General features: G+C 43.5%; 1 protein-coding gene across 1 annotated transcript in view; it reads left to right on the top strand.

Moving 5' to 3' along the window:
- The window catches only part of LOC123764086 (intermembrane lipid transfer protein VPS13A), a 275,027-nt gene that overhangs the window by 62,212 nt on the left and 194,443 nt on the right, over window positions 1-18,372 (top strand). Inside the window, 3 exon segments of the mRNA XM_045751613.2 lie at window positions 7,514-7,612; window positions 15,143-15,309; window positions 17,380-17,531. Of these exon segments, the coding sequence (XP_045607569.2) occupies window positions 7,514-7,612; window positions 15,143-15,309; window positions 17,380-17,531 (418 nt within the window).

The raw sequence follows: 18,372 nt of genomic DNA, 5'->3' as shown, positions 1-18,372 counted from the left end.
AGTCGGCTTCTTGTAAGGGGCGTCGGTCCTTTCACTGTTCGCCTCGTTGACAGGGCGATGTGGGGGGGAGGCTCGCTCCATTTGATCACGTTTGGTCCCGTGATTCGTGGGCGTCTCGGGTCGTGTCATCCGGCCTGTGGTGGCGTTAGGCGGCGGCTCCTTTTTTGGAGGGCTCAGGCTGGCGGGGCAGGCTTCTTTCACTGCGTTTTTTCATGTGATCTCGGAGTGGGTGCGCTTGGGCGTGGTCGAAACAACCACATCCCTCAGGTGGGTTTCCCGCCTGTTTCCAGTGCCAAAATGGGACTATGTGGATCTGCGGTTCATTCTGGATTTGTCCCATCTGAATCCCTGTATTCCTTGCCCCTTCTTTCAGATGACCACTCTGTCTCAGGTCCAGCTTCTTTTGGAGCCGGGTGCCTTGATTATGTCCCTGGACTTCAAGGACGCGTATTGGTACGTTCCTATTCGTCTGGGGTTTAGGGACTGGTTAGGTTTTGTGGTGGGGCGTCTAGCTTACCACTTTCATTGCCTTCTTTTTGGCTTGAATCTGGCACCTCGCATTTTCACGTGTCTTACCTGGATCATGATGACCCATCTGCATCTGTTAGGGGTTCGAGTTCTGGCCTACCTCTACGACTGACTGGTGTGGGCTCCCAGTTGGTCTGCTTGTCTGCTTGACAGAGGTGTGGTTCTTTCTCAGCTCGCCGGGTTCGGGTTCCTGGTGAACTGGCAGAAGTCCCATCTGGTTCCGTCCTAGGAACCAGGTGCCCCAGGTCACTCGAAGGTTGACCGAACATGGCTGGTTCGGTCTTCTCCTCCACTCTTCACGTCTGGTCTTTTTGACCCGGGATTATCACCAATTGTATGGTGATCAGGTGGCTTTGTTGACAGCTGGGCGCCTGACAGCTGGGTGGACAGCGCTTTGGATTCGTAGTCCTGAGGTTCCGGGTTCAATCCCTGGTGGAGGCGAAGACAAATGGGCAAAATGTTTCTTTCACCCCGATACCCCTGTTACCTAGCAGTAAATAGGTACCTGGGAGTTAGACAGCTGCTACGGGCTGCTTCCCGGGGGGTGTGTAACAAAAAGGAGGCCTGGTCGAAGACCGGCCCGTGGGGACACTAAGCCCCGAAATCCTCTCAAGATAGGTTCGGACCTGGCTGAGTCTTGTTTGGGACTCTCGAACCGCTGCCGTGTCTCTCCCTCTGGAGGCATTTCTGCGGCTGCGGTTCTGTCTTCAGCTGTTTCTGGGGGCCCCCAGGTCACTCGGAGGTTGCTCGAACAGTTGTGCGGGAGTCTGAACTTCTCTGTGCTGGTCTACCCACTGGGTCAATTTTGGCTTCAGCATCTGTTCTCGTTCCTTCTGGGATGCCCCTTCAGCCTCGCTTGTAATCCTTGGGTTCGTTCTCCAGGGGCCTTGCGTCAGTTGCTACATCGCCTGCTTCTTCTTTGTGTTTTTTGGTTCAGTGCCTTGGCGCCTACCCGTGTCATCGCTCGATATTTTCACAGCCGCGTCGTCTCTCGGCTTGGGTTTTGTGACCAGCGCTCACCAAGCCGGCCATGGGCTGTAGGGTCCCTCCTTCCATCGGGCTCACAGCATGGTGCGGGAGTTTGCAACGGTTAGGTTGTCTCTTCGGAGTATTCGAGTTGCTCGGGGTTCGACCATCCTGCTCCTTTCATTCAAACTGTTCTCCGGTGGTTCATTGCCTGAACCGCGGAGGTTCTCTTCGCTCCCTGCTTCTTTGGGGCTGGTCGCTTCGAGTGGCTCGTCTGCTGGGTTCTCAGGGTTTGGCTTTCCGTGCGGTTCATATCCGGGGATTGTCCAACATCCTGGTGGACAGCCTGTCTTGGTTCATTCCCCCCGTCCATGGAATGTACTATTGACACCGACTCCATCAGTTGGCTCTACCAGACGTATGGACTCCCAAAGGTGGATTTCTTCGTGTCGGTGTGATCGCGGTGTCTCCTGATCTATGTGGCTCCCTTCCCCGACTGTGAGGCATTCGCAGTGGATGCCTTTTGGCAGGACTGGTCGAAGTGGGGTTACCTGTATCTCTTCCTCTCAGTACAGCTGTTGCTTCGGGTTCTGGCTCAGTTGGAGTTTTACCATGGGAGGGTAGTCTTCGTGGCCCTTTGGTTGCCAGCCCGGTCTTGGTTCCAGGTGTTGCTTGCTTGGTGTCCGAACCTGGGGTATTTTCCATGGCACCGCCTCTTCCAGCAGGTTGGACCAGTCTATTACGTGGCTGGTTCGGTCTTCTCCTCCACTCTTCACATCTGGTCTTTTTGACCCGGGATTATCACCAATTGTATGGTGATCAGGTGGCTTCATTGATGGTGTCCCACCTAAGAGCTTCGTCTCGGCAACCGTATGAAGTTTCCTGGCGTTCTTTCCGCCATTTTCTCTCTCTTCATAGGTTGTCTTCTATTTCTGTTCGGGTTGTCTTGTGCTTTCTGTCTTGGCTTTTTCAGAACTGTCATTTAATGCCTAATACAGTGGTACCTCAGCTTGCGAATTTAATCCGTTCCCAGACACGGTTCGTAAGCCGAAAATTCGTAAACTAAAGCAAATTTTCCCATAAGAAATAATGTATATTGAATTAATCCGTTCCACACTCCACAAAAAATTAACTTCAAAGTAAATTTCATACATAATTTACCCAAATCTTTAGTACTAAAGTATGTACAAGCGTTTACTTAACTTTATTGATGACTTTTGTTGGCAAATGGAAGACAGTGAGGAAGGGGGGGGAGGAGGAGAGGTATTGGTGTTTGGAAGGGGGGAAGGAGGAGAGGTATTGGTGTTTGGAAGGGGAGTTCCCTTCCATTATAACATCAGACAGTGATGACTTCTCTGGGGTACACTCTCTGGCACGTTTTGCCTGCATACCACTAGGACCTGCTTGTGGCTCACCGTTTGATTTTCTAACTAAAAAGCGATCCATTGAGGATTGTTTTTCCTTTGTTGTAACACTTGTCTGTAGTGAGGCATCACATCGTCATTAAAAAGGTTAATGCAATGGCCTATTACAGCTTGCTCTGGGTGAGTCGTTTCAACAAAAGTTTGCATTTCTTCCCATAGTCTACACCACTTCCTAATTGTTGAGGAAGGGACATTCTGTACTGCCTCCTCCCCTGAAGAAATTTCCTCAGCTACCTCCTGTTGCTGCTCATTGTGAAGTGCTAGAAGTTCTTTGGCGGTCGGTTCTTCGCTGTGTTCCTCCACCAACCTCTCCACATCAGCACCATCCATCTCCAAACCCAATTTCCATCCCAGAGTAACAATTTCCTCAACAATAGACACTTCAGGTTCAGGCTCAAACCCCTCAAAGTCTAGATCTGAAACACATTCAGGCCACAATTTTCTCCAACCAGAGATCAGGGTTCTTTGAGTCACTTCTTACCAGGCTTTGTCAATGAATTTTAAAGTAGTACAAATGTTAAAATGGTTTTTCCAGAACTCTATGAGGGAGAGGTGTGTAGAATCATTCACTTCGAAACATTTCCGGAAAAGTGCCCTCTCGTAAAGTTTCTTGAAATTGGGATATGATTTTCTGGTCCATAGGGTGAATTAGAGGAGTGGTGTTAGGAGGAAGGAACTTTATTGTAACAAAATTAAATTTGTCCAACAATGCATCTTCCAAGCCTGGAGGATTAGCAGGAGCATTGTCGAGAAGTAGGGCCTTGAGTGACAAACATTTCTCCTGCAGATATTTTTTTCATGGCAGGGCAAACCACCTTATTCACCCACTCCATAAAAATTGCCTTGTCACCCATGCCTTACTATTAACCCTCCACATCACACACATTTTGGCTTTTCTACACATTATATTTTTTGAAAACCCTTGGATTTTCAGAATGATACACAAGCAGGGGTATAATTTTCAAATTGCCACTCACATTACCACACAGCACAAGAGTAAACCTATCTTTCATAGGCTTGTGTCCGGGCAATGACTTCTTCTCCTGGGTAATGTATGTTCTCTTAGGCAATCTTTTCCAGAATAGTCCTGTCTTGTCACAATTAAACACTTGTTGTGGTAGGTATCTCTCACTCTCTACAAAATCTTTAAATTCGTCAACAAATCTTTTAACCGCTGATTTATCTGAGCTGGCAGCCTCCCCATGCCTCACAACACTATGAATACCACATCTTTTTCTAAATTATCTTAAACCATCCCCTGCTTGTCTTAAACTCTTTCGTATCTGCAGCACTCATTCCAGGGGTTTTCTTTAAAAGGTCTTCATGCAATTGCCTTGCTTTCTCACAAATGATGGCCTCTGAAATGCTATCACCTGCTAACTCCTTGTTGTGTATCCAAATTAATAACAACTTTTCAACATCCTCAAGTTTTTGTGTTCTGTGTTTCGTGATTGTTGATATGCCTTTTACCACTTTAGCACTCATAATGTCCTTTTTCTTAGCAATTACAGTGCATATCGTTGACATAAATTTGTTGTACTGCCTAGCTAGTTCAACAACCCCGTGTACCATTTTCATGTTTACGAATGATCTCGTGTTTTTCTTCTATGGTCATTCTCATGTGTGTTTTCTTGGCTTGAACCTTACCACTGGCTTTCTTGGGACCTATGGCGAGATATATACAGTAATAATAACTTTTATATTCAAATATCCTAAAAAAAAATGAAATTCTTTACAAAAAATTCAGGCACAATTGTCACTAGGCAGGAGGCACTGGTAAACTGAGGTGTGTTCGCCGTATCACCACAAATTTGGAACCAAATCCATTTGGAACCATTTTGGATCCAAATTGGAGCCCAATTTGGATTTTACGAAGAAATTGGGCTTGTAACCCAAAAAGTTCATAAAGAGGGGCATTCGTAAGCCGAGATGTCACTGTACTGTCGCCTCTTATCTTGCAGCATTGGCTGAACCACTCCAGCTTGCGTTTGGTGTGGATGTTACTTCTACCCCCATTTCATAAGTTTCTCGTGCTTTGTTTCACCTCCAGCCTGTTCATGCACCATCTGAGTTTTCCTGGTCCTTGGACCGGGTGCTCTTCTATCTTTCTTTTCCTCGGTTTGTGGTGGCTCCTTCAGTTTCAGATTGTTTTTCCAAGGCTCTGTTTTTGTTGGCATTGGCCTCTGGGGGTCTGGTCGGTGAGCTTCATGCTCTCCTCCGGCACAGGGGTTTCTGCTCTTTTGGCCCTGGTGGTCGGTTTGTTCATATGCAGCCTTCTCCTTTTCTGGCGAAGAATGAAATGGTGGCTTTCTGGAGGGACTCCTTCTGTCTCTCTGTTTGACTTTCAGTTGTAATTTTCTTACAATGTGGGGTATGTTTTGTTATGCCTACTTTTCTGGATGCCTAACCTCAGTCGATGGCAGATAAGAATAACCCCCAAAAACAGGGGGGGGAGGGGTTCTCCAGGGTCATTGCTCCCTGCACCTCTCTTAGGGGGGTCATGTTCTGGCTAGTGGTCCCTGGTAGGCAGAACTCCATTGACTAATGCCCTGGTCTAATGATTCGCATATTACCCCAATAGCTCCAGGGAGCCTCTGGGGCTCACCCAGAAAATTGAATTTCGTTACAATCAACGCTGTTTTTTTTGCTGTGATATTATTTAAAAGTGTTTAATTTGTGGAATTTATATAGTTCAATGTATGGAACATCACTATGCTCAAAATTATGGGGCTCATATATGTGATATGTATATTATATTCTACAATCAATCAAACAGTTTTTTTTGCTGTCATTACACTATATACACATGTTGTATATACCTATCTACATGTTTGTGCACCATAATGAACCACAAAGATTGTGTGATGAGAGTTTATATACACAGATCAAGAATCCAAGGTCAGCCTAGCAGCCTACAGCTGAGTGTGGCAGGGGTTGCCCAAAATACATTTTTATATAATTATTTCAGTGTGAATGGTTTATACAGTATCTAGTTTTTGCAGTAATATTATTCAATAGGGTGTAATATATATGGAATGTATTTACAGTGGCCCCCCTCCATTTACGAATTTAATTCGTTCCCAGAGACGGGTCGTAACTCAAAAATTCATAATTCAAAATGAATTTTCCCATAAATAATGTAAATTGAATTAATCCATTCCACACTCCCAAAAATATTAACTTCCAAATACATTTCATACATAATACCTGTACACATATTATTTACACACGAAATCACAATAGCGTGATGCATCAAATGAACAAATCCACAAGAGCCGTGACGAAGATTCGAACCTACGTCCGAGATCATCCTAGACGCTGCCTTTATCGACTGAGCTACGACATGGTAAAAGAGTTGAAACCGAAGTTCTATTGAACTTAGTGGATCCTGCAGTCTCTCCAAGACACAAACCAGGGTTTTACACAACTCCCCCATGCACCATGTACCCCCACAAATTTACCATGTCATAGCTCAGTCGATAAGGGCAGCGTCTGGGATGATCTCGGACGTAGGTTCGAATCCTCGTCACGGCCCTTGTGGATTTGTACATATTTTTTACTATAGTATGCACAAGTTAAAGCTTAACTTTATTGATGCCTCTTGTTGGAAGATGGTAAGGAGAGGGGGGGGGGGGGAGGTGTTGCTGTTTGGAAGGGGAGTCCCCTTACATTATAACATCAGGCAGTGATGACCTCTTTGGGGTACTCTCTCTCCTACATTTTCCCTGCATATCACTAGGACCTGGTTGTGGCTCACTGCTTGTTTTTCTCACTAAGAACCTTTCCATAGAGACATGTTTCCGTATGGTTTAACATTTGTTGGAAGTGAGGCATCAAAGTGTCATTGAAATGGTTAAGGCAATAGTCTACTGCAGCTTGATTTAGGTGAGTCATTTCAACAAAACTTTGCATTTTTTCCCATACTGCACACCACTTCTTAATTGTTGAGGAACCCATGGCATGGTATATAATAATTACTTTTATGTTTAGAAAGTAAAAAAGCCAAAAAAACAATTAAATTCTTTACAAAGAATTCAAGCGCGATCGTCACTAAGCGGAAGATCTGATAAACTGAAGCAGGGTCACCCATGCTATCAGGAACCACGTGCTCTGTCGTCGACCCATACGTGTATCAACAAAGTCGCAAGTGGAGGCAAAGGTTGTAAGTCAGGTCGAATTTTCCGATGAATTTGGGGTCGTTACTCGAACAATTCCTAAGTAGGGGGCATTCGTAAGATGAGGTTCGACTGTAGTTAAATCTGTGGAATTTTGCTATTCTCAAAAATATGGAGGTCATATATATGGTAACTTTTATTATTAGATCAAACAGTGTTCCTGTTGTTATTACGCTATATACACATGTTTTATATCACTATCAACATTTATAGGCACCATAATATACTAATAAGTAGTTCCGGTGGGTATGGTGATGAAATCAAAACACTTTTACTTAGTGTAACTTTTGTTTTACCTTATTAGTTTTGTTCACACTGCAAATTCACTTTGCATGAGTGAGGGTTTACTGTGCAGTATTTGTTGAAAGATACTTGATATTAGTAATGATTAATACTTGGCAAGTGATCTCTCTTTCCTAGGCATCCAGGTTATCGAGAGGGTTCTGTGCGCGGTAAACTTCCCAACTCTGCCTCAGTATCATCCTTGGGATCCAACAAAGGAGGCAGCACTTGGTCGCTGTGAGCTCTTTTTTCCTTGTATTACAATCATAGGCATAAAAAGGCACCTTTTCTGTAGTTTATAATGGATTTTTTTGTGGGAAGCCCCTTCGGCTCCCTGGAGCTATTGGACTGATATTAGTTAGCTATATTAGTCTGGGGCTCCAGTCACATGGAGTTCTGCCTACCGGGAACCACAACCTGGTTCCCTCAGAGAGCCGCAGGGAGCAATGGCCTATGAAAACTCCACTCTTTGAGAGTATATTCATGTATGCCATTGACTGGGGGTTAGGCACCAAGAAAGATAGGCACCCCAAAACAGACCCCAACTAGTAGAAAATTGCAATCCCAGACTGAATAGAGCCCAAGAACTCCCTCAAGAAAACAACGTAACAAGCAAATCGTCGCCTCCACCCCCCTTTCCCGCCACTTCCTTTCTCTTTGTAAGTTGCATTCTGTTTCTGTTTGTGTTGTTTTGTGTTTCCTTTCTTGGCTCTTTCAGGACTGACATCTTAGGCAGAATACTATTGCCTCTTATCATGGGGCACTGGCAGAGCCGCTCCAGCTTGCTATCAGAGTGGCTGTCACTCCAGCTCCGTTCTGTAAGCTTTCTCGTGCATTTTTCCACATAAAGCCTGCTCATACGCCACCTGAGCCATCCTGGTCTTTAGATCGGGTGCTCTCTTTCCTCTCTTCTCCTCGGTTTGTTGTGGCCCTTTCGGTCCAAGATTGTTTTCAGAAGGCTTTGTTTTTGTTGGCTTTAGCCTCTGAGGGTCGGATCAGTGAGCTTCATGCTTTCCTCCGGCACTGGAGTTTCTGCTCTTTCGGTCCTGGTGGATATTTTGTTCGTTTGCAGCAGTCTCCTTCTTTTCTGCCGAAGAATAAGGTGGCGGACTTCCGGAGGGGTCCGTGGGTTATTGACGCTTGGTTAGTCAGGCTGAGGGTGCATCAAGTTTTGTGTCCGGTTATGGCTCTCCATCGTTATCTGTGTGCCCCGGGTTCTGTGTCCAGGTATGCACTTTGGATTGATCCAATTTCTCTCGTTCCCTGTTCTGGGGCTTGGGTCTCTCAGGTCGTCTGCAGGGTTATCAAGTCTAGCCAGCCTGCAGTCTATCCTCATGCCCATGATGTTCGAAAGTTTGCAGTGCTTGCTGCTGTTGTGGGGAAAATGTCTTGGGCTGACATTCGAGCACGGGGGTTTTGGAGGTTGGACAGGGTCCTGGCCGCCCGTTATCTCATGAATGTTTCGGGCTCGTCGGTGGTCTTATGTGGCCTTGGGCCATCTGTTGCAACCAGTTGTCCCATCTTTGTCATGAGGCACGCGGTGCTGCCGCCTCTTGGATTAGTCCCTCTTTTACTTATCTTCGGGTATCTAGCTTCAGGGAGCCAATGGGGCGCCCCACAGAAAACCCACGTTGAATGTAATGAGATGGCATTTTCTGGGTGAGCCCCAGAGGCTCCTTGGCACCCTCCCACCCTCCAGTCGGCGGTTTTTCTTGAGTTTGCTCAGTCTTCAAACTGGCGAGCTGACAGCCGGCTTGTGTGAGTGGGGCTTTCCCCTCCCTGGGTGGGGGGGGGGGGGCTAACAAGTGGCACATCAATTTGATGATGATTTGCTTGTTACCTTGTTTTCTTGGGGGGGGGGGGGAGTTGTTGGGCTCTGTTCTGTCTTGGGTTGCAATTATCTACCAGTCAGGATCTGTTTTGGGGCACCTACTTTTCTGGGTGCCTAACCCCAGTCGATGGTAGACATGCATATACTGTACTCTCAAAGAGTGGAGTTTTCATAGGCCATTGCTCCCAGTGCCTCTCTGAGGGAATCCAGGTTCTGGCTTATAGTTCGTGGTAGGCAGAACTCCATGTGACTGAAGTCTCAGACTAATATAGCTAATATCAGTCCGATAGTACCAGGAAGCCTCCAGGACTCACCCAAAAAATGACATTTCATTACATTGAATGCTGGTTTCTGAAATTCTTATGTTTTGAATATTACACAAAGACTTGCATGCTGTTCAGTGTTAATTAAACGGGTTTGTCTGATTTTGTATGGTTTCACAGACGTGCTTGCTATTATTTGTGATTCTCTTATTGTATTTAGCACATATATTACTCATTACCTGAGCAATACTTTTGAAATTAGAATATATAGATTCTTTTTCTGATCTGGGCTATTCAGTTTCTCTCTTAGGCAATAGCCTTCTGTTCCATATACAAGATTAAATACAATACTGTACTATCAGGCATATCAACATTTTGCCCCAGCGCAACAGAGATCTTATCTGATGTTCCCACCTGGTCGAACTGCGGCGATCAAGACGGCGGAAAAGAGTCTCTGGCCGGGAATGACATCCAGAAGATTTATTCATCTACAGTGCATATGACTGAAACTTTTGGAAGTTTGATGCTAACACTTGGAGAAGTGAGAAAATCGGTTGGAGCTCTTAATAATTATTTAAATGATTTGAACGTGCTACCAACCCATGATCAAAACTGTCAGCCGCATCCTCAACCACTGTACCACCCTGACTTGCTATAAGTTATACAACCTGTAATTCTACTGAATCAACAGGAAGTCTGGAGGCTTTTCTTGAAGCCATTCCAAGTTTTACATATAATACCCAGGCACTCAGGTGTAGGTAAAGGAGGTCAACACCCGAAGCCCCAAAATCAATTACACAGAGAAATCACACTAACCTGATATATATCAATGAGAAAATCAACTCATTTGATTCCCAACTGTTGATTTTCTCATTGATATATATCACGTTAGTGTTCAGATGATGAGTCACAATAACGTGACTGAAGAATGTTGACCGAACCACACACTAAAAGATGAAAAGACGACGATGTTTTGGTCCGTCCTGGACCATTATCAAGTCGACAATGGTCCAGAATGGACCAAAACGTTGTCGTCTTTTTCATCTTCAAGTGTGTGGCTTGGTCAGCACGTTAGTGTGATTTTCTGTGCACTTGGAGAAGTGTTAGCATCAAAGATTGTTGAGGAGTTATCTCCTGACATCTGTTTGCCTGCCTAGCCACTTTCTCCAACCTCCACCAGATATCAGTACCTGCATGTCACCAGGGTAGTCAAACTCTGCTCATCTTACATTTCTCTGCCTTTCCTTAGATACATCAAAGTGATGGAGACCAGTGTTATTCAGTTCTTGTGTTTATCATTAAAAGAAATTAATTTTGTAGTGGGCTTATTCCATTAGTGGATGCTTCCATGTGCATGATTAGCAGTCTTATGAAAATGTAGAATTACTATACAGTGTAACACAGGTGATGAATTAAATGAGAGATGGGAATAGGAATACCAATTAACATGAATGTGAATATGATTGGGACATGACAAGAAGGAGAATATTGGAAGGAAGGAAAATGACCAACCAACTTGCTCAGAAAGGAGTTTTTCATAAATGCTTAAATCCTTGTTTTTACTTTCATGATGGAAAATCAATAAGCCATTTTTTAACTGTTAATATTCTTTCTATTGAATGTTGTTCACTTCTTTTCTGTGGAGAGCCCCTTCGGCTCCCTGGAGCTATACCGGTCTGATGTGTATATATTAGACCGTGGCAACAGTCAATCGAAGGAGTTTTAGGCCTACCCTGGCCCCTTCAAGAGAGGCACGAGGAGCAATGGCTTAAAGACACCCCATTGTATTTGGAAGCAGTCTTTGTCTGCCATCTACTGGGTCAGGCACCCAGAAAGGTAGGAATTCCAAAACAAACTACTGCTGATCAAATAATTTGCAAACCAAAAGCCGAACTAGCAACAGAACTCCCCAATTAAAAACGAGGAAACAAACATGACATCACCACAACCGCCGCATATCCGTCTGCGCAACACCCTGCCCCCCCCTCCATGGGAGGGGGACAGGAGGGTCCCAGATCTCCACGCTGGTAACCTCAGTTCAAGAGGCTGTTGTGTTGGTGATGGTCGATCGCTCTGGCTCCACTCTTTGCGCAGTGCTGCAGTGCAGTGGTGTTGCTCTGTTTTGGTGGCGTGGGAGCTAGAAGTAACATAAGAGTACTGGGGCTGCATGCACCTAGGGCTACCTTCCCTGGGTGCCCCGTAAGCATTTAGCATTTGTCACCCACAGGCGCATACAAAAAAAAAAAAAAAAAATTCTTTTAAACCTGTTAATTTGTGTTCTCTGATCATGGAAAAAATAATAAAAAAATCGTAAGTGGCATATATTGGCCGCTTTAGGGCAGGGAAGTCTGGCAAAAAACAGGCACTGACTCAGCATGCGTCCCAAGCGGTCTGTTGCTCTCCAGCTGTCAGGTAGGAGTGGCCACAAAGAGATAATTACCTAATTATTTCAACGTCTCTGACTGATTTTTCGTAGTTTTTTGCTGTAATATTATTCAATAGTGTGTAGTGTGATATATTTATATAATAAAATCTGTGAATCATCACTGTACTCAAAATTATGGTGTGCATATTGTTGATTCAATTATTATGTTCATCAAACAGTGAACAAATACGTTGTCAGTTATTACACTATATACACAGGTTATATATAAGTATCTGCATGTTTTGTTCACCATAACGAACCACTAAGTTGATATTATGAGTCAAAAAGCAACGAGGAGTGACCGCCACACACCAGCCTGCCAATCACTCCCTCAACACCTCACTCACCCACATTCTCCTCCCACCACACTGTTTTTGCTTGTATTCACTATATACATACGTTATATATAAGTATCTACATTCGTGTTCACCATAACGAACCACTAAGTTGGTTTGCTGAGTGGTAGTGGCAGTGGCAGCCCGCCACTGGCTGCCACTTCCTCCCTCCCTCATCTCACCTGAATCGCCACCATTCTCCTCCCACAATACTGTTTTGGTTTTTATTCACTATATACAGACGTTATATATTAGTATCTGCATGTTTTGTTCACCATAGCAAACAACTAAGCTGGTATAGTGAGTCCAGACAGTAAAAGGTGGTCACACAGAGTCAGCAGACAATGCTACCTCCCTCCCCACCAAGATTACTCCTCCCACTACAACGCTAATTATCACAACAATCCTGCTATATCAGAATCCTGGTCATTTTTATCACAGTCAGGGGTCTTTTGTAATCCTATCATCGCTAAATAATAGCATGAACATATATACATGTATTATGACATTTTTAGGCAATGCTGTAGTCACAAGCTGAACAGCAGTGCTGTGAGCTCATGCTGCATGCATCAGGCTTGGTGGCTCACTCAATACTGAGCCCCTCACACCCTGGAATTTGGCCCATGATTTTTTTTTTAAATGGTGTCTGTTTACAAAAGCCCTGATGAAGGTGAGGTAAACCCCGTGTATCCGCTGGCCATTTAAATCTTGCGTAGTACTCCAATACATCATATGATGTGATGCGCAATTTATAGCAAGTTACTCAACACATCATATGATGTGTTGTGCAGTTTTAAGGGTTAAACTACAGTATATCAATTTAAAAGAAAGTTTAGATTTAATTTACGACTCTAGGTGATCGAGGTTGGTGGCCTGCTTGCCATGTGAGGGCCCGCCGATGCCAAAACAAACCCAATACCGACCTATGGTTCTATAGACCGCCAGACTGATATATAAGGCTCCAGATACCGGTCTCCCAAACCGGTCAATGGAGCCGGCGAATCGGTAAATAATAGGCCGTTAAATCGAGTGAATACTGTTCGACAGAACCATTGGCAGCAACCATGTCATGGTGTGGAGTGCGAGGTGGCTTGTCCACTGGAGGAGGGGGGGGAACAGAAACTGAAGCACCAGTGTAACCCAGGTAACGGCGCCGTGAGGTACGATCAATCATATATAGAAGGGAATTATTCAAGGCAGTGCGGTTACTGTCCGTTAACAGACCCCGCCGGAGCCATTTCCCGAATAAGCGCAAGGTTGGCGGCAGTTCCGGGCTCTAGCCCCAAACCTGCTATGGTAGTAGCAGTAGTCTGGGTTCGAGTTGGCCGTCAAGGAGGTGCTGCAGGATTTGCACTGGGAATGTTGGGGGGAAGCTCTGAATAGCACATGAGGTGTTGGCTGTTCATTTAGGTTGTCACTGTTGTGTGGTCAGAAGGGTATTTCCTGACCAGAGTGAGTCGCCTGGTGCACTATGGTTCCGATCTCTGCCTTCCTGGTGATCTGATCACTCCAACACCATACAATGAGCTGATGGATACACAGGCCTTCATGGAGTAGCTCCCCAAAAAACATAAGGAAACAAGCAAACATCTGCACGCCCCACCTACATATCCCAGGAGGTTCTCTCTGCTAGCCATGTGTTTCTGAGGGTTGACTTGGTGCGTCAGCCGCCACAGCAGTCATATGAGGGACCTTTCCGAGTGTTGTCTAGGACTCCGAAAACCATTACCATCGAGATGACAGAATGCCAGCTGTGGGAAATAAATATTGTATAAACCTGTACCATATATGCTATATTTTAATATGGAAATGTTTGTTGAAATAGCCATAAAAAATATCCTGTTGCTGAAATAATTTGGTATATTTTCCCATACAACTCTACATATGTACTTTGGTGGGAATATCTTGATGTTATATTTTATATTTTCACAAGATTTTGCAGCTGTTATTTCACAGTCACACAATGCTTTTACAAATCTATCATTATGCAATAAAAAATGTACACTTTTAAAGAGCTTTTATATTATGTTTGGGTGTTTTTTCTTTACGTTTATGTTACTCTTTATTTGCTTTCTGCTATCTCACTATTTCTCAGTTATGGCCTCCTCATAAATTCTATGTAAAGAGCCATCATTATGCTTATTATATATATCTGTGTGCTAGGGATGAGTCACAATAATGTAGCTGAAGGGTTGATTCACACACATGTGAAAATGGATAAACAACAATGTTTAGGTCCGTCCGGAACCATTATCAAGTCATGATTTGTTGGTTGGTGGTCAGGAAAACAGTAGCAGCAAGGTGAACTTGAACCCACCGTGCCACCACACTCCAAGACTAAGGGATTTATTATTTTATTATCTCTTTGGTATAACTTTTAAAGCTTTATTCTACTTTAAACTCTGTGGGTGAACAAAGCAGGCAGCTTCTCTCTGCAGATAGAACAAAAAGTTTCTGTAATAGCACATATTGTAGAACATATCTTGATGCCAAGATTACTGAAAATTGCTTTACATAACATATATATCTGGCAAATTCATTTTTTGTCTTGAATATTTGAAAGAATATTGTCTATAATTTTGGTAAAATTTATCCAAACCCCCTCCCCCCCCCCCTCAAAAAAAAAAAATCCAAATACAATATATAAAAAGACATCAGATAATTTGGGACTATAATCTGGATTAGCTTTACTATCATTAACTCGTACTTTTAAATCTTGGTAGTTTTTCAGTAATAATAAATACTGTGCTGTATTTTTGTATGTATCTGTAATGGACCTTTTAAAATATTGTACTTTTAAGTACAGTATGCTAACTTATAAGTTGAAAATTTCCAGTTGAAGAATTTTAAATAATAGTTATTTTTTTACCTAAATTTGCTGCTTACTTTCTATCATTTGTCTGTTTTTCACAGGATTGGAGACTGGGACCATCTAAGCTTAAAGTCCTGTGCTGGAATCTCGTCCTGGAACCTTTTTTCCGACATACCTCTTCTGGAACCTGCATTTGATCAGTTTTCCCCTAATCCTGTTACTCTCTATCAAGATATTACAAAACATCGACTGAAAATTTGTGTAACTGGTATGTTGCATATTGAAATTTACTTCATGTACAGTATGCACATACTGTTCAATGCTTGCAATGTATATTTGGAATTGAAAGCACTAACGGAATCTATGATATAAGATCATTATAATACACTGCTGACCATATTGAGATGCATGTCCATATCATAATTTATTGCCTATTGCATATTAAAGTCTTATTTACTGTTGCATATCAAGCTGTCATCTCATGTAATATGTCTAATTTTGGGGGGATTCTACCAATCCTATAAAAATGAAAAATATTTGTAAAAGTTAAAGCACTATAATATTGATGTTTTCTATGCATCGGTTTTTATGAGTTAGGCTGGTTGCTTGAGTTCATACATTTCTAGTTAAGCAGAACAGTTGCATTATTTTATAGAGGAGCAAATCAAGAGATTTGCCTGGATAAGAATGATTTTATTAATGAATACTGTAAGTACTCTTAATTTTCTTTACCTAAAAAAAACAGCATTGAATGTAATGAAATGACATTTTCTGGGTGAGCCCCGGAGGCTCCTGGAGCTACCAGACTGATATATGCTATATTAGTCTGGGCATCATTCAATTGGGGTTCTGCCTGCCGGGGACTATGAGGCAGAACCTGGCCCCCCTCAGAGAGGCACAGGTAGCAGTGGCCTGTGGAAATCCCCATGTGTTGGTGAGCATTCCATGTCTGCCATCGACCAGGGTTAGGCACCCAGAAAGGTACGCAAAACAACCCCACCTGCTAAGAAATTGCAACCGAAGACTGAACAGAAAGACAGAACTTCCTCAAAACATAAGGAAACAAGCAAACAAGCGAACGTCATTCACCACCACCGTGCTGCTTGTCCACGCAGCTCTCTCCTCCCTGGGACAGGGAGGGGGAAGCCCTGGAACCCCCACACCGGCTACTCGCACCTCCAGTTTGGAAGCTGAGCATGAAAAACAAAACACAAACTGCTGACCGGAGGGAGGGAGGGTGCCAAGCAGTCTCAGGGCTCACCCATAAAAAGGCATTTCATTAAAATCAACACTGGTTTTCTGTGGGGAGCCCCCTCCAGCTCCCTGGAGTTACCTAACCAAAAGCAAGTAAAAGAGGGACTTACCCGAGAGGCGGGCCCCCATGCGCACATCAATTCGAAGTCGAGACAACTGGCTGCAACTTGCAACCCAAAGCCCACACGAATGACCGGGACCAGGAATATTGACCAGATAATGGGTGGCTAGGACCCTGTTCGACCTTCAAAACCTCCGTGCCCGAATGTAAGCCCAAGATATGTTGCCGAACACAGCAGGCAAAGCAGCAATCTTATGAACGTCATGGGCATGAGGGTAGACCACAGGCTGGCTAGACTTAATAACCCTGCATGAGCAGCCATAGGTGAAACAAAGCACAAGAAAGCTTGTGAAAAGGGACTGAAGTGACATCCTAAACGCAAGCTGGAGCGGCTCTGCTAGCGCCGCGTGATAAGAGGCTACAGTATTGGGTATCAAATGACAGCCCTGAAAAAGCCAAGAAAGAAAGGATAAAACAACCTGATTGGAAATAGAAGACAACGTACAAAGAGAGAGAGAAAATGGCAAAAAGAACGGTGCTGCGCAGCACCGGTAAAGCGGTAAATAGACATTTATTGCTTCTCACACACAAATGTATGAAGAACTCGGGTGGTTTAAATGTGTAATTGTCCGTCTCGCTCTTCTAGCTACTCCCATTTTTTTGTTCATAGGGTGTTGGAGTGTAATTACCTAAGTGTAGCTACAGGATGAGAGCTACTCTTATGAATGATGTCTTGTTTTCCCAGTACTCTCTCATATGACACTTTGAAATTAGTGATGGTTTCAATGTGTTTTAGATCTCTGTATCTCTCTGGTGTTTTTCTCTCAATTCTACTGTAATTTCTGATTCTCAGGCTTCTATAAGGCTTTTTGATGGAGCCAGAGTCTATTGCAGATAGTCACTTATAAGTCACTAGATGCCTGGTGCCTCCTAAAGCTTGGATGGTACCAGGTTGTAACATTGAAGAACTACTAATGACCCATTAGAAAGGGGCATTTCATTACATTCAACTTTTTTTTTAAGGATTTGATGAGCTCACTGTTTTTGTTGGCACAAGATCACGAAGCCGCATCTTCCAACTGAACCCACCACGAAATGATAGAAGATATCACATTATTGTTACTGTTCAAGTTGAGCACCTCACAACACGGGTCACAGTTCGAAGTCCCCTGCAGGTCAGTTAATTTATCTTTTGTAAACTTTTACATGATCCACATGTTCTATTGCCACAAGAAAGATTTATCAACTACTTTATTTGATTATCATTGTGCACTATTAATAAGAAAGTTACAATTGTTCCTTAACAATGAGTAGAAGTACAGTAACACAATTTAAACCTTATTAAATTTTAGCAAAAATAACATTTGTGACAATCTATGAATTATGTGCACAGGTCTAACACAGATGATATATTTGCTCCACCGGGTACCAGATAACTGTAGAGATGTTGAAATCTAATGTAAATGTTCATCCCACTTAGGTGACCATAGGGAAGGGATTCTTGAGATACAACCTTAGAAAAATTGGACATTTATGAATAACCATTGGTTATATCTCCAGCCATACTTATTATTGGAATTTGGTTCTTTATACAAGTATTGTTGATCTGGGCATCCCTCTCAGTATTTCTCTCCTGGTTGCACATTGGCAGAGACAGAACCTTCTCCTGTTCCCTCAAGTTGTTCACGAGATTACATACTGTTGTATTCCTCGGTAAATTACTATGCACTTGATTTGGGGAGTTCTTTGCTGCTGTTAATTCGGGGGAGTCCCCAACTTACAAATGGCATCAAAATCCAATTTTTTGTCTTATTTCCTACTAAACAAATTCTTAAGTACATACGTGATGAAGAGTGATTAAATATACTATTTCAGTTCTTTATCGAGGAAAAGTGCCTCGATAACGGCTGATAAGGTGAAGAAGTGAGTTGGTGGTTCAACAAAAGACTATAGGATGTTGCAAGAAGACCTTGACAAACTTGAGGAGTGGGCAGATAATTGGCAAATGGAATTCAA

The sequence above is a fragment of the Procambarus clarkii genome, chromosome 23 (assembly GCF_040958095.1).
Source record: "Procambarus clarkii isolate CNS0578487 chromosome 23, FALCON_Pclarkii_2.0, whole genome shotgun sequence".
Lineage (NCBI taxonomy): Eukaryota > Metazoa > Arthropoda > Malacostraca > Decapoda > Cambaridae > Procambarus > Procambarus clarkii.
The sequence above is the reverse complement of the archived record's forward strand: the minus strand, read 5'-3'. Positions and strand labels throughout refer to the sequence as shown.